This window comes from Apteryx mantelli, chromosome 16 (genome assembly GCF_036417845.1).
Source record: "Apteryx mantelli isolate bAptMan1 chromosome 16, bAptMan1.hap1, whole genome shotgun sequence".
Classification (NCBI taxonomy): Eukaryota; Metazoa; Chordata; class Aves; order Apterygiformes; family Apterygidae; genus Apteryx; species Apteryx mantelli.
In genome coordinates, this window is record NC_089993.1 from 13,268,107 (window position 1) to 13,287,854 (window position 19,748).

Genomic DNA, 19,748 nt, shown 5'->3' on the forward strand with positions numbered 1-19,748 from the left:
ATCAATCACATGAGCACTGAGTCGTCAATGGACAATGTGACCCAAACAAGGTGAGAGGGCAGCTTGGCCCGGGGGTTAGGCAGTGCACTGTAAGGTTTCCTCCTTTTTTTTAAGTATGGTTCCAGTTCTGCTTCTAAGTCATGTCACTTCATCATGGCTTAGTAGCCTGTGACGTACCTTCGCAAAGCCCAGCCTTCTTTGTGTGAAAGGTGCTGAAGTAAAAACAAAAGTGCGGTGTGTGAGCTAGCTGCACCCTCACACAGTCTTCTACCAGCAGACGGTGGCAAGTGACCACTTGTGATCAAGTCTGGCACGCGGGTGCGTGACACCAGGCCCACATTGGTTTTTATCAGGCAGTTCTTATTGCACTATTTTTCTTATGGCTCTTGGTAGCATCCCTAGGGCAATTCCTGGTGGTTTGGGGGGGGGGGAGGGGGTGGGTGTTGTGTTTAAATGCTGCTTGGATATACATGTGCAATATTCTTTACCTACCTGGCATTTGTATTTGTTGACCCACCTGACTACTATTATTAATTTTAAACAACTAGTTAACTACTTATGATAGTTAATGAGATGAATTTTTCATGGCCTGTGTTCATTGTTCTTAGTCATTAGTTCCAGCTGTGACTAATGAAAGCACCAATTTGTAATTCTGCCAAAAATTTAAAATCATTTGGACAGTGGACCTGTTGAAAAATGCAGTTGCTTGGTTCTAGCATATGACTTCTGAACAAGAAAAGTTTTAAATCTCAAACTTTCATATAAAAAAATTACTAAAAATAAGAAATAATATGATGTGGTTGAGAATAATTAACTGTAGATGTTCATGCTATGATACAGAGTGGAGACAAAATAAAGTGCACTCTTAAAAACTTGTCTTATTCTGGGTGTGAGACAGAAGGTAATAGCTTACAGCTGTTCCAGTGGCTGGGTGCCATGCAGCAAGGTAAGTCAACAAATATTTATCCTTCCTCCTGGAGCAGCTAGGGGCAGCTCCCAGGCTGCAAGACTGGCCCCTGGGGAGAGAGGGAGGGCAGAGGCCTTGCATGCTACCACCTGGGGGCTGCACAGTTAGGTGTAGAGCACAAATACTATTGCTATAAATTTAAAATACTGCACTTTACAAACCTTTAAGCACCATAACATGTTCTCCTTTAAACAGTTATCACTTTCTATGTGCAAACAACAAACACTGGTCTGCACTTGTTTTTTTCCTGGTTGTCAGAATCTTTGAAATGTTATGGCAGCAGCAGTGGCAGCTAGTAACAACTCAAATGATAACACAAACAAGCCTACAACAAAACGCCGCCAGACACTGCATTTAATTCTGGTTCTTAACATCAAGGCAGCATTGAAAGAGCCTGTGGTTAGCACACACATCCCTGACGAGACAACGCTGCCAGCTGCTATTGGCACGAGGAGAATGCTTATTCATAGTGGTACAAGAGTGAGAGTAGAACACTTGCTCAGAAACTCAAACATTACCACACATTGATTCAAGGATTTATTAAGTCTTACATGCAAAACATACTGCTAATTGCATTAGCAAAAGATCAATGTAAAAACTTCACAATTTTGCAACTTTATTTTTAAGTTTTGCTTTAGTGGTTGAAAGGGTGTAGTTCAACATTGTATTCCTGCCAGTGTTTAGGAGGTACAGAACATTATTAGCACTAATTTACAGAACCTCACAGACCCAAGTTACCATTACTCAATCTATGATGCACATGTACATGTAGGTGACATAAAGAACACTTGTCTGCATTAGTAATGTTACAGTGTGGGATATCTGGCAAATAGTGATATTTGAGAAGATTCATAGTTTATAGAGGTCTAAAATATAAAAATTACTAAAACTTGTAAAGCTGCTTCACATGATTTTTACACCTAGTTAGTAGACTAAAAGCTCCTCAGAAAGCATATAACTTACTGGGTCAGAAGTAACACAAAAATAAGGATATGCTTGAACATTCTAATCTACAAAAAAGCAAAATTCTATCATGAGAAAGGTTTTAAAATGCAAGTTATATTGCTCAGTAAGAAGAAAATCTACAAGAAAAGCATTTACTAGGCAACAGTTGTGGGAATGACTGGTTTAAAGTTGTAACTAAATGAATGCCCTACTTGAAATTCAAAAGGAATTTACCTATGAACATCAACCTCTCTTCCACTACTGCAGGTGTGGGAAAGCATTCACTGATTTTTAGCCTGTAATAAAAGTCAATTCAGTTTGAACTACTTTGACAGTGTAGTGTAAATTGATCTGTGCAGTGTCAAAATACTGTCTGGCACTATCATCTGATCCAACCCAATGTTTCACTTACACAATACAATGCTGTCAAAAGGAGTAGATACACTTCAGTAAGAATAGTTATTTATTTATTTTTTAAATCACAGCAACAATAACTAGATTGCAACCAAGCCCTTACCAATGATAAAGCATTTTACACGGTGACTTAAGGTTGTCAGTCATTGTCAATGATTTAGGTTTGATATACAATGCTAGGCAATGACTTCAGGTTGAGAAAACATTTAATAAAACACATTAGACTGCAGTGTTTTGCTAATTATACTGTACTGTTACTTACTGTGAAAAACTAGAAAGTGTTTTTGCATTTCCTAACACAAATTAGAGTCATCTTCAAGAAGAATCTTTAAAAAACAGTTTAGTGCTTAGTGTTCTTAGCACAACAATGCAACTTAGTTCAGCAGATAGTTTGGCAACACTTAATTAATTGAGCAAGAATAGGATTTTAAAAATAAGGCTTTACATAGGTTTGTCTTTTTAGGATTTTGCTTTTAGTAGAATGAAAAGTAACTTTCATACTTTAAACAAAATGAAACCATGAAATTGTTGATTGGTTCAAAAAATTTATGGAAGAGAACTAATTTATAACAGAAAAACTTGGCATTGAATGTGAATGCTCCATTGTGAGCAAAGCACACAGGGTTCGGGCGGGGGGGGGGAGGGCAGCTTTACAGCAGCAGACATTTTCTCTTCCTCTTCTTTACAGGAGGGGGGCAGAGAACTGCTCGAATAGCTTCATCGAACACTGTCTTGAGGCCTCGCTGTGTAAGTGCTGAGCATTCTAGGTATTTCACTGCACCTACGGAAAGCAAAAAAGCCTGCAATTACATAGCCGTTTCCTGCAATTAGAGAGCACCACTATCAGCTAACCCCACAGCAAAAAACAGGCATCCGTTTTAATTAAGCTACAACATCTTCCACAAACAGAATTTCGATCAAGTCAATAGTAACACGGTTTCAGTCATACCAATCTCTTTTGCCATGGCAAGGCCCTGTGGGTAGGTGATGGGAGTCAGCTTCTTTTCCTTCAGTTTTTCAATAGTGTCTTTATCATCTCGGAGGTCAAGTTTGGTACCCACTAAAATGATGGGGGTGTTGGGGCAATGGTGCCGCACCTCAGGATACCACTGCAAAAAGGAACACACAGTATTCGTGGGCAGGTTTCCACGAGGCTCTTGAACGTTACTAATTAAGGGCTCACAGCAGGAAGATGCATCAGGCAAAGCAGTAAAGGGGGGGATGGAGGCTCCATTAAGGCTGTATTAAATAAGAGCATACAATTGTAAAACATTGGTGTTTTGTTTTGTTTTTTAAACTAAGCCACAAGTATTCCCACATACTTTAAAAGTTTACCTTATTAAAGGCTATGCTTATTTTGACATTCTGAAAACCCTGATCTGCATTTCGCCCACCCATGGAGGTCACCTCTTAAGAGGTGAGGACACGGCCATGTGCTGGAAGTCTCCACAGTGCCCTATGGATCAGCTGTCCATGGGCATGAAGGAGTGCAACAGTAGCAGCATAGGTACTTGAATGCTGGCTGACTTGAGAAATATATGGTATCAGCATGATTTTTATGTGTAATTTAAAGAAATGTATTGAAAAAAATGCATTAAAAGGAGATTTCCTGATAGTGACCATAAGAGTTTACAGCCAAGGAGAGCGTAACTATGTTTGTCCTATCATTGCATCAAGGAGTGATTTGTACTTTAGGTGCTGCAGGTGCCCTGAACTTCCAGAACTTTCTGGCCTTAAAGTTAGGCAAATAGATTTCTACCTTCTGGCAAACAGTGGGAATTGTGGTCTGAGAAGTCACCTAACATTTTCCTGAAGCTGCTGTAAAACAAACACTACACTGAACCCTTAGAAATAAAAGGACAATACTTACCTTCGCACGGACATTTTCAAAGGAAGCAGGACTCACAAGGGAAAAGCAGATTAAGAACACATCCTACAAAACAAGTGTTAGAAGTCAGCCCAGCAGAGCTACCATTACAACAACGCCTGTCACTGCAAAAAGGCCAATCTCACCAGCATCCGTATCACACCGTACCACATCATACTTGCAAGAGGCAAGGTTGATGATACAATTGAACATGACAATTAATTAGAGCTAGTTTTCCCAGTGGGAAATCCATTCCCAAGCAGCTACAAGCAAAGGCAAAGTGGGGGGAAAAAAAAGTAGATTGTAATCACATTCATAATCAGCTATTGCAGTGGCCAGCAACTAAATTCTAATGTAGCTGGGTTGGCAGCTTTCTTCCCCTGTCTTTTTTTTTAATCCCTCACTGACATTCAGGAAAAAAAAAAACCTCCAAAAACAAGCAAAAAGAACACTTCATGTTCTTGACAAAGATGGCAAGTAATGAAGAGTCACTGGGCTTCTAAACTAGGTTTGGATGTTCTTTGCAGATCTCTAAGTGATTAAAGTCTTAAAACAGGTAACATTAGCAAAGGATATCACAAAGTGTTACTTTATACCAGCTTCTGAAATAAAATTATACTATTCCTAAAGTAATCTTAAATTGCAAAGGAAAAGTATACAATACAGAATAAAAGACATAACAAAAACTACTATGTAAAATATTCTTCCTTTTCAGTAACACTTCTTATATCCTGTAAGCCAGTTTCTACTGTTGTTACTTTTAATGTCAGAATTGGATGAATCTTGTACAACTGTTACTGCTACTGAATGTCTGTTCAAAAAGACTTTGGAATTTCTCTATAACCAAATTAAGATTGAGAACGGTATTAAAAACTCCAAGCATCACACTAGGTCCCTTCTTCCCTAAATTACGGGACAGTACGAAGAAAACAGAATCCCAGAGCAGCTGGGGCTGGCAGGGACCCCCAGAGATCATCTGGTCCAAGCCCTGCTCCAGCAGGGTCACCTAGAGCAGGCTGCCGGGGACCATGGCCAGCCGGGTTTGAGCATCTCCAAGGATGGAGCCTCCACAACCTCCCCGGGGGCAACCTGTTCCAGTGGTCAGCCGCCAGCACAGTAAAGAAGTTTTTTCTTATGTTCAGATGAAATTTCCTGTGTCAAAAAGCAGGTGTTTTTAGGGATCTTGTACCTCTTGCCTTTCAATTGAAAGATAAAGGAAGATTATTATAAATAAGAGATCAGGTGAAAACACTCCGTAGTGAATGTGTTTACAGTAACTGCTGCGAAGTCTGCATTTCAGAAAACAGTACACTTCATACTCTGAATGATTCTAGGCTGTAGTGTCATATAACCACAAGATGAATTTTCTACATCCGATGAGCTGAAGACTGTAATCTTGCCGTATTACCCAAAACTCAGTAAATGCATCTCAGACAACCCCAGCTTCCCCCAACCTACCTCTTTATCCGTACTTATTCCAGTAACAAGTGTGTTAAAGAATCAGGCATTTCAGAGTGTTAGTTGATTATGCTGCATTTCAAGGCATTTGGTTAGGTCAGCATCTGACATCTGCACTGCTAAGCACTTGCAACCCAGTTGTTCATGCATCACCCCAACAAGTCTCCGTAGCAGCATCCCAGAAGAAGAAAGACAAACAGTATCAAATACTGTGATACTATGGCCACTACTTCTCTTTTCCAATTCTGCAAGTTCGTGGTGATTGAAATTCTGCACGTTACGCAGATTCTTTCCTTTGCTGACTCCAGAGATCAAAGATTTGGTGTGACCATGAGCAATTATTTGAAGACTTCAGCTGTCTTGCACACTATCAATCTTAGTAAATAAGAGGAAAAGCTATTTTTTAATGCAAGAAAAGCTTTAGTTTTAAAGCAACTCATTTAAAGAGATGCAGTAACATACTTCTCAAATATAACAATTATATAGTTCCAAGAAAAGTCGTTTAAAAAAATAGGGGCCAATTTATCACTATCATAAGCAAGACAAGATAACAGAACTTGGAACTGAAGTTTATTGAAAGTTTTACATACGGCAATAGGTTGATCTGTCAGACTGGAAGATATAGTCTTACCATTGGTTCCTCCAACCTAATAACAGTATGAGATAAAGTTACTCCTAGGATGGATTTAAGGGAAAACATTCTCTCAGTCAGCAATCTGTGCTCACAAATATTCACAATATGGCTTTTCTTCTGAAGAGAGACGCCGCCCTGTGATTCAGGGCAACCAGCTACCTGCATCCAGAAGAGACCACAGACATTCCCATCCCATAAAGCTAAAACATGTCTGTCTGCATTGCCAGAGGTGACTCACAAGAGCAAACCCCCCCATGAAGAGCATCCTTTCTTTTTTTTTGTCTCCTGAAGAAACAAGGTTATCCACCTTTCTGTTCCAACTTCTCCCCTGCCCCCAGATTTTTTGAAATACTGGGTAACTTCAAATAGATTTGAGAGAAGGTTTGAAACTCCTGTAAATTTTGATTAAAAAATAAATAAGGAAAAAGATACAAACTGATGCCCCTGCTACAACAAAGTCTTCACTATGAAGATAACAGCTTTTGAACTGCTGGCTGATCAAGATATGCAAGGGGCCAAGTAACCAGCAACACCTGCCCGCATCTCGCCCAGCTGGTAGTTCAGGGCAGGTACAGGGAAACAGCAGGCCCCCAGAGCGTGCAAGGGGCAAGTTTCAAGTAGCACAGGGAAAGCAGGGGGAGGCTGAACACTCCTGAAAGTCAGGTGCCCTTAGCTCCACTGTTCTTTCTCTGCCTTTTTGGGGGGGGGCGAAGGAGGAGTGCCTTTATTATTTTATGATAATTTTATGATGAATTTCACAAGTTTAAGACCTGAACACTGTGTCGTGGGAAGCTCACGACTCACCACCTAGCTTTCATTTTCAACTTCTGCTGTAAAAAAAACAGAATCTGAATGACTGCTAAGTAAAGAGTTTGAAATACTTTTTGGAAAATCTTTTCCGTACAAGCATATACAACTAAACAAAGTATGTTTAGCTAGATATTACATTCTCTTCCAGTCTGTTAGAAAGTCGCATTATTTTAATCAAACTGAAGACATTCTGTCCCGCTAACACAGGAGAGGAACGACATTCTCCCTTACAATTCCACTTTTTCCTCACTCTTGAACGATCTTTTAATGTATCTTTTTCTACCCTGTGACACTTTTTTGAAGAACATTATGATGTTAAACAAACCTAAATTCTTCCTAAGTATCCTCTAAATATTAATTACATAAAAGCTGCAGGTGGCTACTGTTTCTTTTTTTAAGACAGGCAGATTATTCCTAGCATTTTTACTAGCCCTGTCTAGGACCAGCAAGGCTGTATACATCTTGGGTCTTGTAACTGAGGGGAAAGCCTAATGGTAGAAATTAATGAGCACTTAACTAACAAGAAGAGTGAATTAAGACCAGTTTCCTAAAAAAGCATTAGATGGGATTCACATTATTCAAGAGAGCAATTATACTGTAGAATAACTGGAGCAATTCTGCATTTTACATTATTAGCATGGAATATATATATTTGGCAGATTACAACAATAGTAATCAATGCCACAAAAGCTGCAGGTTGTCACCTTTCTCTATTTAAAGGACAATTCTGCCAGATAAAAGAACCTAGCTCTAAAGAATACTTGACAAAGTCTCTTTAGAAAACTAGTCTCTATAAAGATTAACTAAGTTATAGTGGAAGTTGCACCAGAAAGAAGAGAGCAAATTACTTCAGTGTCTTCCTTCCTATAGGAGGAAGGATGCAGCACGCAGTCAGGACTTAACCAGCTGCAAGCATGGAAGCCAGAAGTACATTTGTATTCATGTTATAACACAAACTACAAGTAATAAGATAGCCACAGGCTTAAGTACATTTGAAAGCTACAACGCAGCCTCTGTCAACACCAATATTTTCCTTTAAACTGCCTCTTTCACATTTAATACATCTTAAAGCCAGAGACTAAATGGAATCAAGTGCTTAGCAGTGACAGTGTCAGGTTGCAGCCAAACATCACGCCTAAAAACAAAAACAAATCCTGGCTTTGGCCAACATTCTAACCTTAAAATCAATGGATTTGCTGATGAGACTATTCACCAAGTTTGTTTATTTTTAAGTCAAGTATTCTAGTTAATTCTGAGGCTGCAACCACAAAAGCCAGCGTGTGTCATTGTACACAAATACACAAGCATGAAAATTTTAACATTGGTACATTGCAGCTGCAGTATTTGGGACAGAGGAAGGCACTTTGCAAATGGTCACTGTTACTATTAAACTGAACTCTACGTGCAGGAGTGTTAGTTTTATCAGTGTTCAAAAAGAAACAATTTGTACATTAGACAAAGCTGTGCACATTTTCTCAAATTTCACACTGTGGTTCTTACTGTTTGCGGATAGGATAGCGGACGTAGTCTGTCATAGTCCTCTTGTCCAGCTGTATCCCACAAACCCAGATTGACTGGTTTTCCATCAACCATTACATTAGCAGAGTAGTTGTCAAAACTAAAAAATAAGAAATAAAGTTAGCCGCATTTGCGTGCAGTGAAGCAGGAAGCACAAGGACCTTTTCTACAGAGTCCTAATTGGGAAGACTACAAAGGAAAAGGTTCTTTACTCCACCCTCCTGCTCCCCGGAAAACATGATTCTTCTGTACTTATCGAGTCTGGTATTGAGTATTAGAAGGAAAAAACATACGAGACGACTTCAGCTCAGGCTGGGCCAAGTCTATCTTTTTAATTGCTCTTTTGATAGAAATGTTGTTAATGCCAATAAGTATAGGAAAACAGGAGATTCATTTAACAAGTGCTTTCCAGTCTTACTGGGACATTCATCAGCAAGTTAACCTGTCTCAGCATTTTGTAAGATTTAGAATAGAAGATTCATGAGCAACAACCAAGGAGTCTAAAAGACAACAGACAATAAATATCAATAACTTAATAAGCCTGCTAATCAAAAAAACCCACCCCCCAAAACCCCTTTCATGAAACATTAAAGTTACTAGCAAGGGGTCAGTAAAGACATGATTTTTATCTCATCACTACTGTGAGGGCAAAAGCTTTAATGATCTGTTAAGGTTAAACTAAGTTGAGAGAAGTTATCTTTGCATTCTATAAGGCAAAAAAAAAGAAAAAAGGGTTCTAAGAAAAAAAGAAAAAGGAGTAATTAAGACAAGACCTTGGAAGAATAACTAAAGTCATCTGAAAATCTCATTAAAATGTATTTTGTTAACTGAAAACTCATCAATACTTACTGAGAGCAAATTAGGTAAATATTTTATAGGGACATCTCAAAAAGGCAGAGAAGCTGCTTGTGTACAAAGTGTTGTTGGGGTTTTTGGGGTGTTTTTTTGTTTTTTGGGGGGTTTTTTTTGGACAATTAGGCCCTCAAAAGGGAAACGCATTAATACTGGCATTGACAAACCCTTAAATGCTTAGATGTAAGCAAATGGGAAGTACCAAAATAAATTAGTCCCCCACAGCCAAGGCTGAAGAGCTCTGGAGCTGTGGCTGGCTTAGCACAGGATTGGCAGTAACAGAAAAAGTGGAAGGAAGAATTAAAAAAAGTTTTATTTCTCTAGTTACATAAATTAACTATTTCTGACTGAATATAATGATTTACAGGGTGTTCAGCCTTGGAACTGCTTACTATAAGTGATATTTAAGATAGAAATAACATGCCATTTTAAAAGACAATGGCAACTGATAGACTCAACTAGGACTTGCAGGCAGAGCAGAGGCAAAACTGATCTAGCATGAGCAAATAACACTGGTATGACTATGCTAAACAATAAAAGACCCAAATGTTTCTCACTAAATACACCTAGATACTCGGTTAAGCCTTTAAGATGAAATTGAGGAGTGCTTGCAGCCAGCTCAAACAGTACAAATGAGGAATCCGAATGGCAGTAAGCATGCAGAAGTTGACATAAATGAGTTCTTAAGATTTTATAAGTACTTACACAGTGGGTATATATTCTCCAGGGAATGCATTGGTTGTGTAACTGATGAGTAGGCATGTTTTACCTACAGCACTGTAAAAAGAGGAAGTTAACATGTAAAAAGCATGTAAAAACATGTAAAAACCTTGAATAATTAGAAATAATATCCCTTTTAAGGAAGACGACCTATTATACCCAGCTATCTAAGGAACAATTTGGGATGTCACTAGTCATTATTGTGCAAGAAAAGAGCTAATAAACTGTATTCTTAAGATCACTGGAAATGAAAACATACCTAATGTAAACATCCCTTAATCATGCAAGAGTGGTAAATTATCAAATTTTGTTAGCCTTTAGCTAAAAAAAACCCTACTAACATCTGCTAGTCATGTGACTGAAGACTGCTACTGCTGCAACTCCCCAAAATAAATAAAAAAATCCAGACACCCTTTACACAACTCCAATATTATTTTCTATAAAACATTATACAACAATGAAGTTTGAAAAGGATAATTTCCCAACACATGATCACTTTCAAGTATCTGAAAGAAATACAAACAACAATCTTCACAATACTTATTAATAATGTAAAATTACACTCTGTATGCATTCTTCAGCAATTCAGACACTTCAAAACGATTTATAGATAAGTTATACTTTAATACTGAAGAAAGGATTTGGAGCTCTAAGCTCTTCCCCACAGATCTAACTCTAAACAGCCTCAGATAACTGGGGGCAGGACAAGGTTCGGGTCTGGGTTTCTTTCCAAACTCTGGCAGCCAGCTCTCTCCTCCTCCTCCCTCTTCCCCACATCTTATCTAGAGTTAAACATTAAATTAAAGAAATAATTGACCCTCTGTTACAGTTTTAATTAAAGGGTGGGAATGCTTGAGATTGTACTGCATTTCTTTTTTAAGACAGACTCTGCAAAGAGCGTTTCTGACACTGCAGACTGGTTCCCCGGCTGGTTTCTCGTTTGAGGAACATAATCCTCTAACAGCGTAAGAGATTCCAGACGATGACTTCGAGCAGTTCCTCAAAGAGGATAATCCCCGACTGCATTATAGTTTTCCCTGATTACTCTTCTCAAACAGCCAAACGCCTATGCAATGAAAACTGTATTTTCTTGCAGATGTTTTTTTATTACAACTATTTGTTCAAAACTAGTCAGAAGTAGCTTTCAACCTTAATATACTTGGCCATACACACTTGCCATTAGTGTCAGGCTTGACTCATGAACCTTCTGAACTTGCTTTTTCAGAAGCAGAAGTAATTTCATGAAAGTTTTAGCATAGAACTACAGCTAATATATAAAAAACACAAGAACTGAATTTTAATGCTAAAAATATCCTTTTATCCTTCAGCTTTTGCAGAAGAAAAATCTCACAGAAATGAGCTTCAGTCAAGGCTTGCTTTGGAAACATGTGGACTGCCACTTTATCTAGCAGAGATCATCTTCAATAAGTTATTTAAAATTATTTAACACCCACCGCTAACCAGCCAGCCTTATCTAGTGACTCACACTTTAAGGCAGGTTGAGTAAATTCGGAGCTTTGTCACAACCAGAAATCACTGCGTGTGCTGTAACTCAACCTGTAACAAGTCTCTCCATTAAACTTGAAGCAGTTCAATACTGTATTAGCCTGAGGAGTTACTTGATAGCAACATTTGATAACGCTACCTTGAATGTTTGAGCTATGAAATAGAAGATGCTTTAGTGTGTGAAATAATCCATCCAGGATTTCATCCCACATCCTCATTTTTAAATCCTAATTTTGTGGGTTTGATTTGACATGAGCATAACATTCTATCTGCTGCAGCTCTCTCTGATCACACCATACCGTCTTCCTCACTATTTTTCACACCTACTTCTAAAGAAACAAGATCCCAGTCTCTCGCAGTCTGAGATTTTTTTTTTCCTTTCACAGTATATTCTTTTGTGCCAAGTTACAACAAAAAAATTATGGCATTTAGAGACTGTACTTATCAAGTATGGAATTAAACATTTTTCTGTAGTAACAGGTTTGGGATATATTTGTATGCAGAAGCAGAATAGGAATTTACCATTCAGTAACCTCTGTGGGAAAACTGGGGGAGCAGTATCACGACACAGCTAAGTTGATTTAACAGCTGTCAGAAGGCGACGTCCCACCATGTCTTGGGCTAGCACCCATGCGACTCCGTAACAAGCCAGAACAAGGAGTTAAAACTATTCAGTCCCCTCCTCTGCCAATAAAGTTAACTTGTCGGTTCAGCTCCCTGGGCCATCTCATCAGTTGGATCACTTTGAATGTGTTGTTAAATTGCAGCCGTAACACCAGAAGGCAGGCTACGCTAGGCTGCCTTATAAAAGACTAAGGTAAAAACCGCCCAAGTACCAAGAGGAGCAAAGGCCCGGTTCTTCGGGAGCCCTCCAGAGGCTCCGAGGCCGAGTGTTCCCATGCTTCCAGAACCTGGCTGGTCGGAGCCTTCATTTTCCAGTTAAGTTCATTACAGATAACTTAAGCATCTAACAAATCTGTGCTAAACTAATATTTTGAGCAGCGGATCAAGAACTTCTTTACACTCATGCTCCCTTGCTCACCTTGCACTGAACCTGGTGAGTCTGCTCTGGTTAATCAAAACAGTCCAGGAAGGAGGGGGTGAAAGCTTTCATTGCGTCAAAGTGCCTGGAGTGCAGTGCTGCAGCACCGACCAGGCAGTCACTAAAACAAGAAAAAACACGCCCAACCACCCTGTTTCAGACTTGTTCCATTCTAGGTTTCCTGCTTTCCTTGCCTTTTGGCTCACTGCCCTATGAATCAGATCTGTATGGTCACCAGTCTTAAAAATGAACATTAACACCTACCTTTACAAAGGAGATCCTCCAAGTACTTTATTAACTTTTTTTTTTTTTTTTACAGTATCTAGCTTCTGTATTAAAGCAACTCCCTGAGGATTCTGATTGTTTGGCAAAGTATAAATCCCTGTATATAAAGGTTGGAGACTGAGAAACTAAAATATCACCAACCCAGAATTAGTCATAACAAAATTTCTAGCAACTACTTAATCATAGCTCTGTCCACCCACTATTACATCAAATGAAACTAGCAACATTCGACTGTGATTAAAATATGGCCTACGGAAATCTGCCATGTTTTAACTACTTAGCAATAAGTGAAGATCTTATAAAAGACAGCAGTGAGTCCCTGGTTGTTTCCTGGTACCAACCAGGAATTGATCTATTTGTAAAATCACAAATGTATTAATTCCTGAAACAAAACATGTCATCTCTTTCCTGGCCTTACACTAATAAGTTTTAGGAAGTTTCCCACTGCGTTAGAGCTGTGGAGGCAGTGTTAAGGGACATGCAGTAAAAGAGCTGTCAGAGGATCTGCCCCAGTATTTCTGCCATCATAAAGGCTCTGGAGCTGCACAGATGGTTGAGAGGTTCCTGCTACGCCACAGCTGAAAACTGCTTGTGAGAATGGAGCTCCAGTTCGCAGCCATGGTAATGGAGGCCAGCCAGAGTACTTGCTTTTTCAATTCCTTATATGTTGATATCTGCAAACAGGTGGCAGCCTTCACAGAAAGCTTTATGTCATTTCTTTCTTTCTCTGATCCACATGAATTACCTGCCTGGAAACACGGTGTATAGCCCAGGTCTTCACTCAGACTTTAAACACTGGGTGAGACTTCTTTAGTACGCTCATCAGATCAAGAGTTAAGTGTTTTTGCTCTGGTGGTTTTAGTTACATACCCTTCCAGATAGGCTATTTTACTCATTGTGAGACTCCTCTCCCAAATATGCCATTCAGTATCTACAATACCACGTTTTCTATCTTGGAAAGCATAATAAGAGTTGTTTCCAAATTTCAAGTCACTGCACTCTCTACAAATTGCATTGGAGAGATCTCAAGTGTTCGGCATCTTACACAAATACTGCACTACGCTCAACAACAAGCCTGTTATTCTCCCCCTATTCTTGGGGAGCTATCAAATCAAATACAGCATGGCTTTAGCAGACAAGGCCGCAAATTAAGTAAAATTCCAAACACGGACCATTTCTGTGGCATCTAGTTATCATTTCTGCAATGTGCAAGACTTCCCCTAACATTACAGGGGATCACTTGAGATTCCATACCACTAAACAGCTGCTTCTTTAAAGTCTGCAGCTTTTGCTTTCATTCTAAAAATAACTTCCACCAATGTTTTTTTTCCCAAGTCTCAACCAACAGCAATTCTTGTAGAGTTATTCAAGTGGAGGGCTACCCACATGTCCTGCACAATCTTACTTCTCTGTAGCAAGGAGTCAAAGCAACAGTTGCCAGCTATTTCTCCCCAAACAAACCTCACAGTGAAGAGGCAAACTAGGGCAAAATATGATAGCACAACCAGCACATATGCCATGCTTTTCTAGCCAAACTAGATGCCTAAACTGATACTGGCCAAAGCCCTAAAAGCAAACACGAGATACTTACCAGAAACAGCCTGTTTACAATTTCAAAAAAAAAAAGTCACACAGGTACTTCTATAGCCTTGTTTATTTTGTTCCTAGTAGATCTTTGTAAAACAGTACTTAAGTTTTATATTATGTAAGCAATCTTTAACTTGTATTGTTTTACAGAAACGCTAAAGCTTTAGCCTTATCTAAACCAAACATTACACATTTTCTAGAATACCTGTAAAGCTTGAACTTCTGAAGCAGCAGCACAGGGAAACAAATGATTAAATATAAAAAGCTCAATGGAGGACCATAAAAAGCTACTAAAAATAAGCAATGATATCTCAGTAGGTTCTTGAAAGAGATTTGTTTCTAACCAAGAAAGGAGGAAAAATTAGAATGATTGCATTTTATTCACACACATGTACAAAACTGAGGTAGAATTACATCATTTTCATTCCCAAGACAAAGAGCAATAAGTAAGTTTGGAAGTGGGATGGTATTTACAAAGCAAGTGATGAGACAGTTTGTCTATCCCAAGTTCTCAAATCTAATAGAGGAAGTAGACAAACTTTTTACCCACCCAAGCATGATGCATTGCATTTATTTACAGTATTCTGTCACAGACAATATCGTTCATTTGAATTAAAAATTTTTTTGATGTAATAGAAAAATAAATTAGTTATTTTTAAAAATCAGTGTAAACCAAGAAAACAATCCACAGTTATTATATCTAGTATCAGTGAATTACATTACTACAAGAAGTCATAATTTGTCAGGATATCACTTTCATGTCCTCATTGCTCAACATCTTACACAGTAAGAAAAGCCAAAATGAACCTGTTAAGCTGAGTAAATTTATCTTTCAGTCATAGTCTTTTTAGGGATTCTACATCTTAAAGTAACTTAAAGATTAAGCCACCACATTAAATTACACAGGCAGTGGCAAGACCATTTAGCTACACTTACACTTCTCTGTCATCTATACAAGTTTGCTGTGATACCAATTATGCTCAGACTACACTGGGATTTTTGTTTCTACTAAGGAAAAAAAAAATCCTCAAACTGCATAAGACAAGTCTTGTTTCCCAGCTGGCCTATGATGCTCCCCTGAGCTCTGACATCAAGCAAGAAAAAGAATGCCTCTGAGTTGATGGGAATAGCTTGGTGGGGGATATTCAAAAGCAGCAAACACACAAACTCTTTCTCCACCACAATTTCAGCATTCTTTACATTGAAATCCAGCAGCTAAACTCAAACTTAATCTGATTGTAAAAAGCATTCTCAAGTTGTTTTAGTCATAAGTAATACCATATTCAGACTGCTATAAGCATAACATGTCTGAATGCTATAGGTGTTACAAGTCTTTACAGACAAGTTAGTTATTTGTATTGCAATCGCTTCATCTGCCTCCTTTAGACAGGAGCCTTACAGGCCTAGATGTATATGTGCAAAACACCAGTCTCTGCCCACAAACATTTATGATCTGCTTGGAGTTTAGCACATTTCACTCAGTCTTATTACAAGAATCAGATCTCAAAAAACAAGCTACAAACAGCAATAAGAAAGTTTGTCCGGTGTTACTTGCAGAAAAGACATTTCAAATCAGTATTGGCTTTCCCATCTCATTAAAAGCCTGGTGAAATAACTCCCAGCACGCTAGGACTGCCCGGGTGCGCCCAATGGTGCGCGAAACACCAGGCAGGAGGACGCGGAGCCGGGAGAAGCGGCCCCCCGCCCCAGCGCGGAGGCGAGGCGCGCAGCCCCGCGCACCGCGGCGCACGCACAGAGCGCCGCTGTCAGCCCAGCACCCGCTCCCCGAGCGCCTTCGCCCGCGCTCGGGTGCGGAGGCAGCGCTGCAGGCACCCGCGCCTGCTGCGCCCCCGCGGAAGCCTCCCCCTGCCTCTGCCGCGCCCCCTCCCCGGCGGCCACCATTTGCCGCCCGCCCCGCCGGGCCCCGTGCTGCCGCCCCCGCCCCCGGCAGGAAGCCGGCGGCCGCCGCCCGCCCCCTCGGCGCGGACGCCCACACGGCCCCGGGCAGCCCCCGCGCCCTCGGGGGCGGCCGGGCCGCGCCCCAGCCCCGCAGCGGGAGCGGAGCCGCCGCTGCCGCCGCCAGGGCCCGGCCCCCTCCCCTCCCCTCCCCCCCCCGGCCCCTCGCGCCCCGGTGCCGCGCGGCGCCTCGGACTCACCCGTCGCCCACCACCACACACTTGATGGCCTGCATCGGGGCTGCGCCGCCGCGGGGCTGCTCGAGCTCGAGGCGGGGCGGAGCGGAGCGAGGCGGGCAGCGCCGCACGAGAAGGGAGCCGGCGGCGGTGTCCGCACCGGGTCGCGGCCGCCTCCGCCCTGTGCCTGGCAGCGGCGACGAGGCAGCGGCCACCACCCAAGGCGGGGAGAGGGAGGACTGCAGGGAAACAGGAAGCGCCCGCGCAACTCACATCCGGCCGGGCAGCGCGAGGCCCCGCCCCCGGGCCCGCTCGGCCTGGCCCCGCCCGCGCGCCGAGCCGCTTCGTGCCTCTCCTGCAAGGCGCCGCCGCGGCTTCGGAGCGCTTCGGCGCCGCTCGGGTTTCTCCGCCGAGACGCGCCGCGGAGGCTTCGGCGCCGCTCGGCAGCGCTCGGCGCCCGCGCGGCTTCGGAGCTCTTCGGCGCCGCTCGGGTGTCTCCGCCGCGCCGCGGGGGGCTTCGGAAGCGCTCGGCAGCGCTCGGCTCCGCGGGGGCGGGGCCGCCATGCTTGTGCCACTGACCTAGTGCGGGAGCGGGGAGCCGCCGCCGCCCGGCCCCGCCGCCGCGGGAGCGCGGAGGCGCCCAGGGTCATCCTTTCCGGTGCTTTTAATCAGAAATGTGTTTTGCCATGTGCTGGCTCTGCTGAGCCCAGCAAGCAGGCGCGGCCGGGCCCGGCGGAGGCGCGCAGGCCGCAGGAGAGCGGCCATGTCGCAGCGGCCGCCGCCCGTGCCCCGCGCCAGCCCTCCGGGCGCATCGGATGGCGCTGGCGCCGTCAGGTCGGGCAGAGCCCTCTCGAACCGAAGCTGGCTTTTGGCGCCGCTTTGGGGTCCTGCAATTCAGCCCTGACGCAGCCTGACGCCATCCTAGCGCCGCCCCGGTATCAGGATGTCGTGTGCCCATGTGGCGCTTAGCACCTCACGAAGCCTGCTAATGTGTGATTGCGCTTGGCCGTGCAGACCATGTGAGGAGGGTTGTGTCTTACCCAGTGAGCAAAAATAGAGATCCGTCGTGCGGATGTAACTGTGAGGTTCCCGGTGTGCCGCCCTCCTCCTCACGCGCCGCAGCCTTCGTTGTACAACCTTCGTGAGCTCTGCTGGCAAGTGTCAGACCAGACCAGCGCACGGAGTCTGCGCAAGACGGGCTGTAAGGGCTCAGGGAGAGTGGTGCCCACCGCCTCGGCCCGCTGCGGCCTGCCCCAGGCGCTGCCCGGGGGCTCGCTGCCCTTAGCTCAGCGTCACGCACATCCCCAGCTCACTTAGGTGGTCCTCTGGCCACAACCTGTCCCTCCGCACAGCGTGACACAACACCGAGAGATGTGATGGGCGGTGATATATATGTTTCTGCTTAGTTATTGTTAACGTTTTTGAACTCCAGAGGTGTTAAGAAAAATAAAGATTAGCATCACAATATTTTCTGTGATTTTGCCCGTATTTCATGAACCAATTTTGCAGGGTCAAAGGAGGAGGCATATAAATTGTGAATATGTCCACCCAGGAATAATATTAGTGTTAACACTTACTCATTTCTGGGATGCTTTAGAGTTTATTGCTTTGGAGTTCTCTTTACCACAAGAAAACAGATATTTTTAGGAACTGCTGAATCAAAAGGTGTGCTTTAGCACGTAAGTAAATAGTTATGTCCTGGAATGCATAGGTGAATAGAATAATTTAAAAGTCAAGCAGAGCAGGTCCAATGATCCCAGGAGTTACTTAATTTCTTCCATTCATTCTTGTGGTAATTCTGCTCGCAGAGAAGCTTCTGGTTGGACTGACGCACTCAACCACTCTTCTCTTCGTCTACATTGCCGTCCATTCCTCAGAGAAAGGGTGAGGAAAAGGCCCATGCACATGCTGCCTCTCCACATGCTGCCTCCCTCCCAAGTGATGATGAATCCAGTGACATGAATACAAAGGACTGCACCACCCTGGATGGTTTTCCAGTGATTTGATCTCATATTACTTTCTGAACTTTTCTAAGCGAATTTGATACAGTACAGTGCAACCTCACCAGTGGATGGAGCATTCCATGGTACTTTCTCTTTTTTCCTTTTGCTGAGCAAAGAAACTTCTCATATATTCAGTCAGGAAAACATCATAAAGATCACTATAACCTGAAAAGCTATTGCAACACTTTTTTTTGCAACACTTGCACGTCCATATCCCCTCACAGAGATGGAAGTTGAAATGTCTGTTGTCATTTAAGCTAAATATCCTTAAAACCAACACTCAGCTGCTAGCGATGACCTGGCAACCATTCCCTACCAGCAGCCGGGAGCTGCGGAAGGGAGGTGTGGGCAGTATCACAGCGCTCTTGCTGTTCTTGGCTGCTGCAACGCTTTGGAGCTCCTGAGATGCTGCATCGAAACAGAGCAGACATGGAGCTTGTCTAATTTATGTCATGGGCCTGGGGAGACAGAACACAGATTCAAGGGACACATAAAACTACTTTAAATTTTCCCACTGCCTACCTATTCCTCTGCTGGTTCTCACATTATGCAATGTCATCAGATGGATATGATGTTTTTTTTTTAATGTGAAAAAGAGGTACAACCAAATTTACAATATAAGACATGCAGTCTTCTTCAGTGGTTTATACATCATAAATAATAATACCTACAACACATTTTTGTTACATTTAACTTTGGCTTTGTTTTTGCCTTTTGTTAAAAGGTAAATTAATTATATTTTTTGCTGTGGTTATAGAAACTGACTGTCATTTTAAAATACAAGATGACTTTAGTAGCATAAAAATACTGTAACAGAGAAAAGGTAGTAATGGAGAAAAAAATATTTACGTTAGCACAAATTGTTCTTATGATCCTGTCATGAGACAAGCAATATCTTTTTATATATGTTCTTTTCAGTGCTCCTCCATCTGATTCTTTTGGGATCAATTGTTTTGAATTGTCAAAAAATAAGTTAAAGCATAGGGTATGCTTCGAACAGGTTTCAAT

General features: G+C 42.1%; 1 protein-coding gene across 3 annotated transcripts; it reads right to left on the reverse strand.

Annotated features, from left to right (window-relative positions):
- Positions 1 to 1,491: 1,491 nt before the first annotated feature.
- On the reverse strand, positions 1,492 to 16,990 carry RAC1 (Rac family small GTPase 1). Of its 3 annotated transcripts, XM_067306667.1 has the most exons (7): positions 16,762 to 16,990; positions 10,171 to 10,242; positions 8,596 to 8,713; positions 6,242 to 6,298; positions 4,197 to 4,259; positions 3,276 to 3,435; positions 1,492 to 3,107 (listed from the first exon to the last, which is right to left on the reverse strand). In XM_067306667.1, the coding sequence occupies exons 1-7, from the start codon at positions 16,794 to 16,796 to the stop codon at positions 2,977 to 2,979; spliced, it is 636 nt and encodes a 211-aa protein (XP_067162768.1). In that variant the 5' UTR covers positions 16,797 to 16,990; the 3' UTR covers positions 1,492 to 2,976. The 3 variants fall into 3 exon arrangements, with proteins under 3 accessions (XP_067162768.1, XP_067162769.1, XP_067162767.1); XM_067306668.1 differs by lacking the exon at positions 6,242 to 6,298; XM_067306666.1 differs by lacking the exons at positions 4,197 to 4,259; positions 6,242 to 6,298 and having other exon boundaries at positions 16,762 to 16,880.
- Positions 16,991 to 19,748: the final 2,758 nt, after the last annotated feature.

Bases quoted from the DNA above. Each gene is read 5' to 3' on its own strand.
- RAC1 (XM_067306667.1), bottom strand. From the start codon at position 16,796: ATGCAGGCCATCAAGTGTGTGGTGGTGGGCGACGG. The intron at 8,714-10,170 runs GTAAGTACTTAT...CTTATTTTTTAG, and splicing joins GGAGAATATATACCCACTGT to TTTTGACAACTACTCTGCTA. The intron at 3,108-3,275 runs GTATGACTGAAA...TGCTTTCCGTAG, and splicing joins TGCCATGGCAAAAGAGATTG to GTGCAGTGAAATACCTAGAA.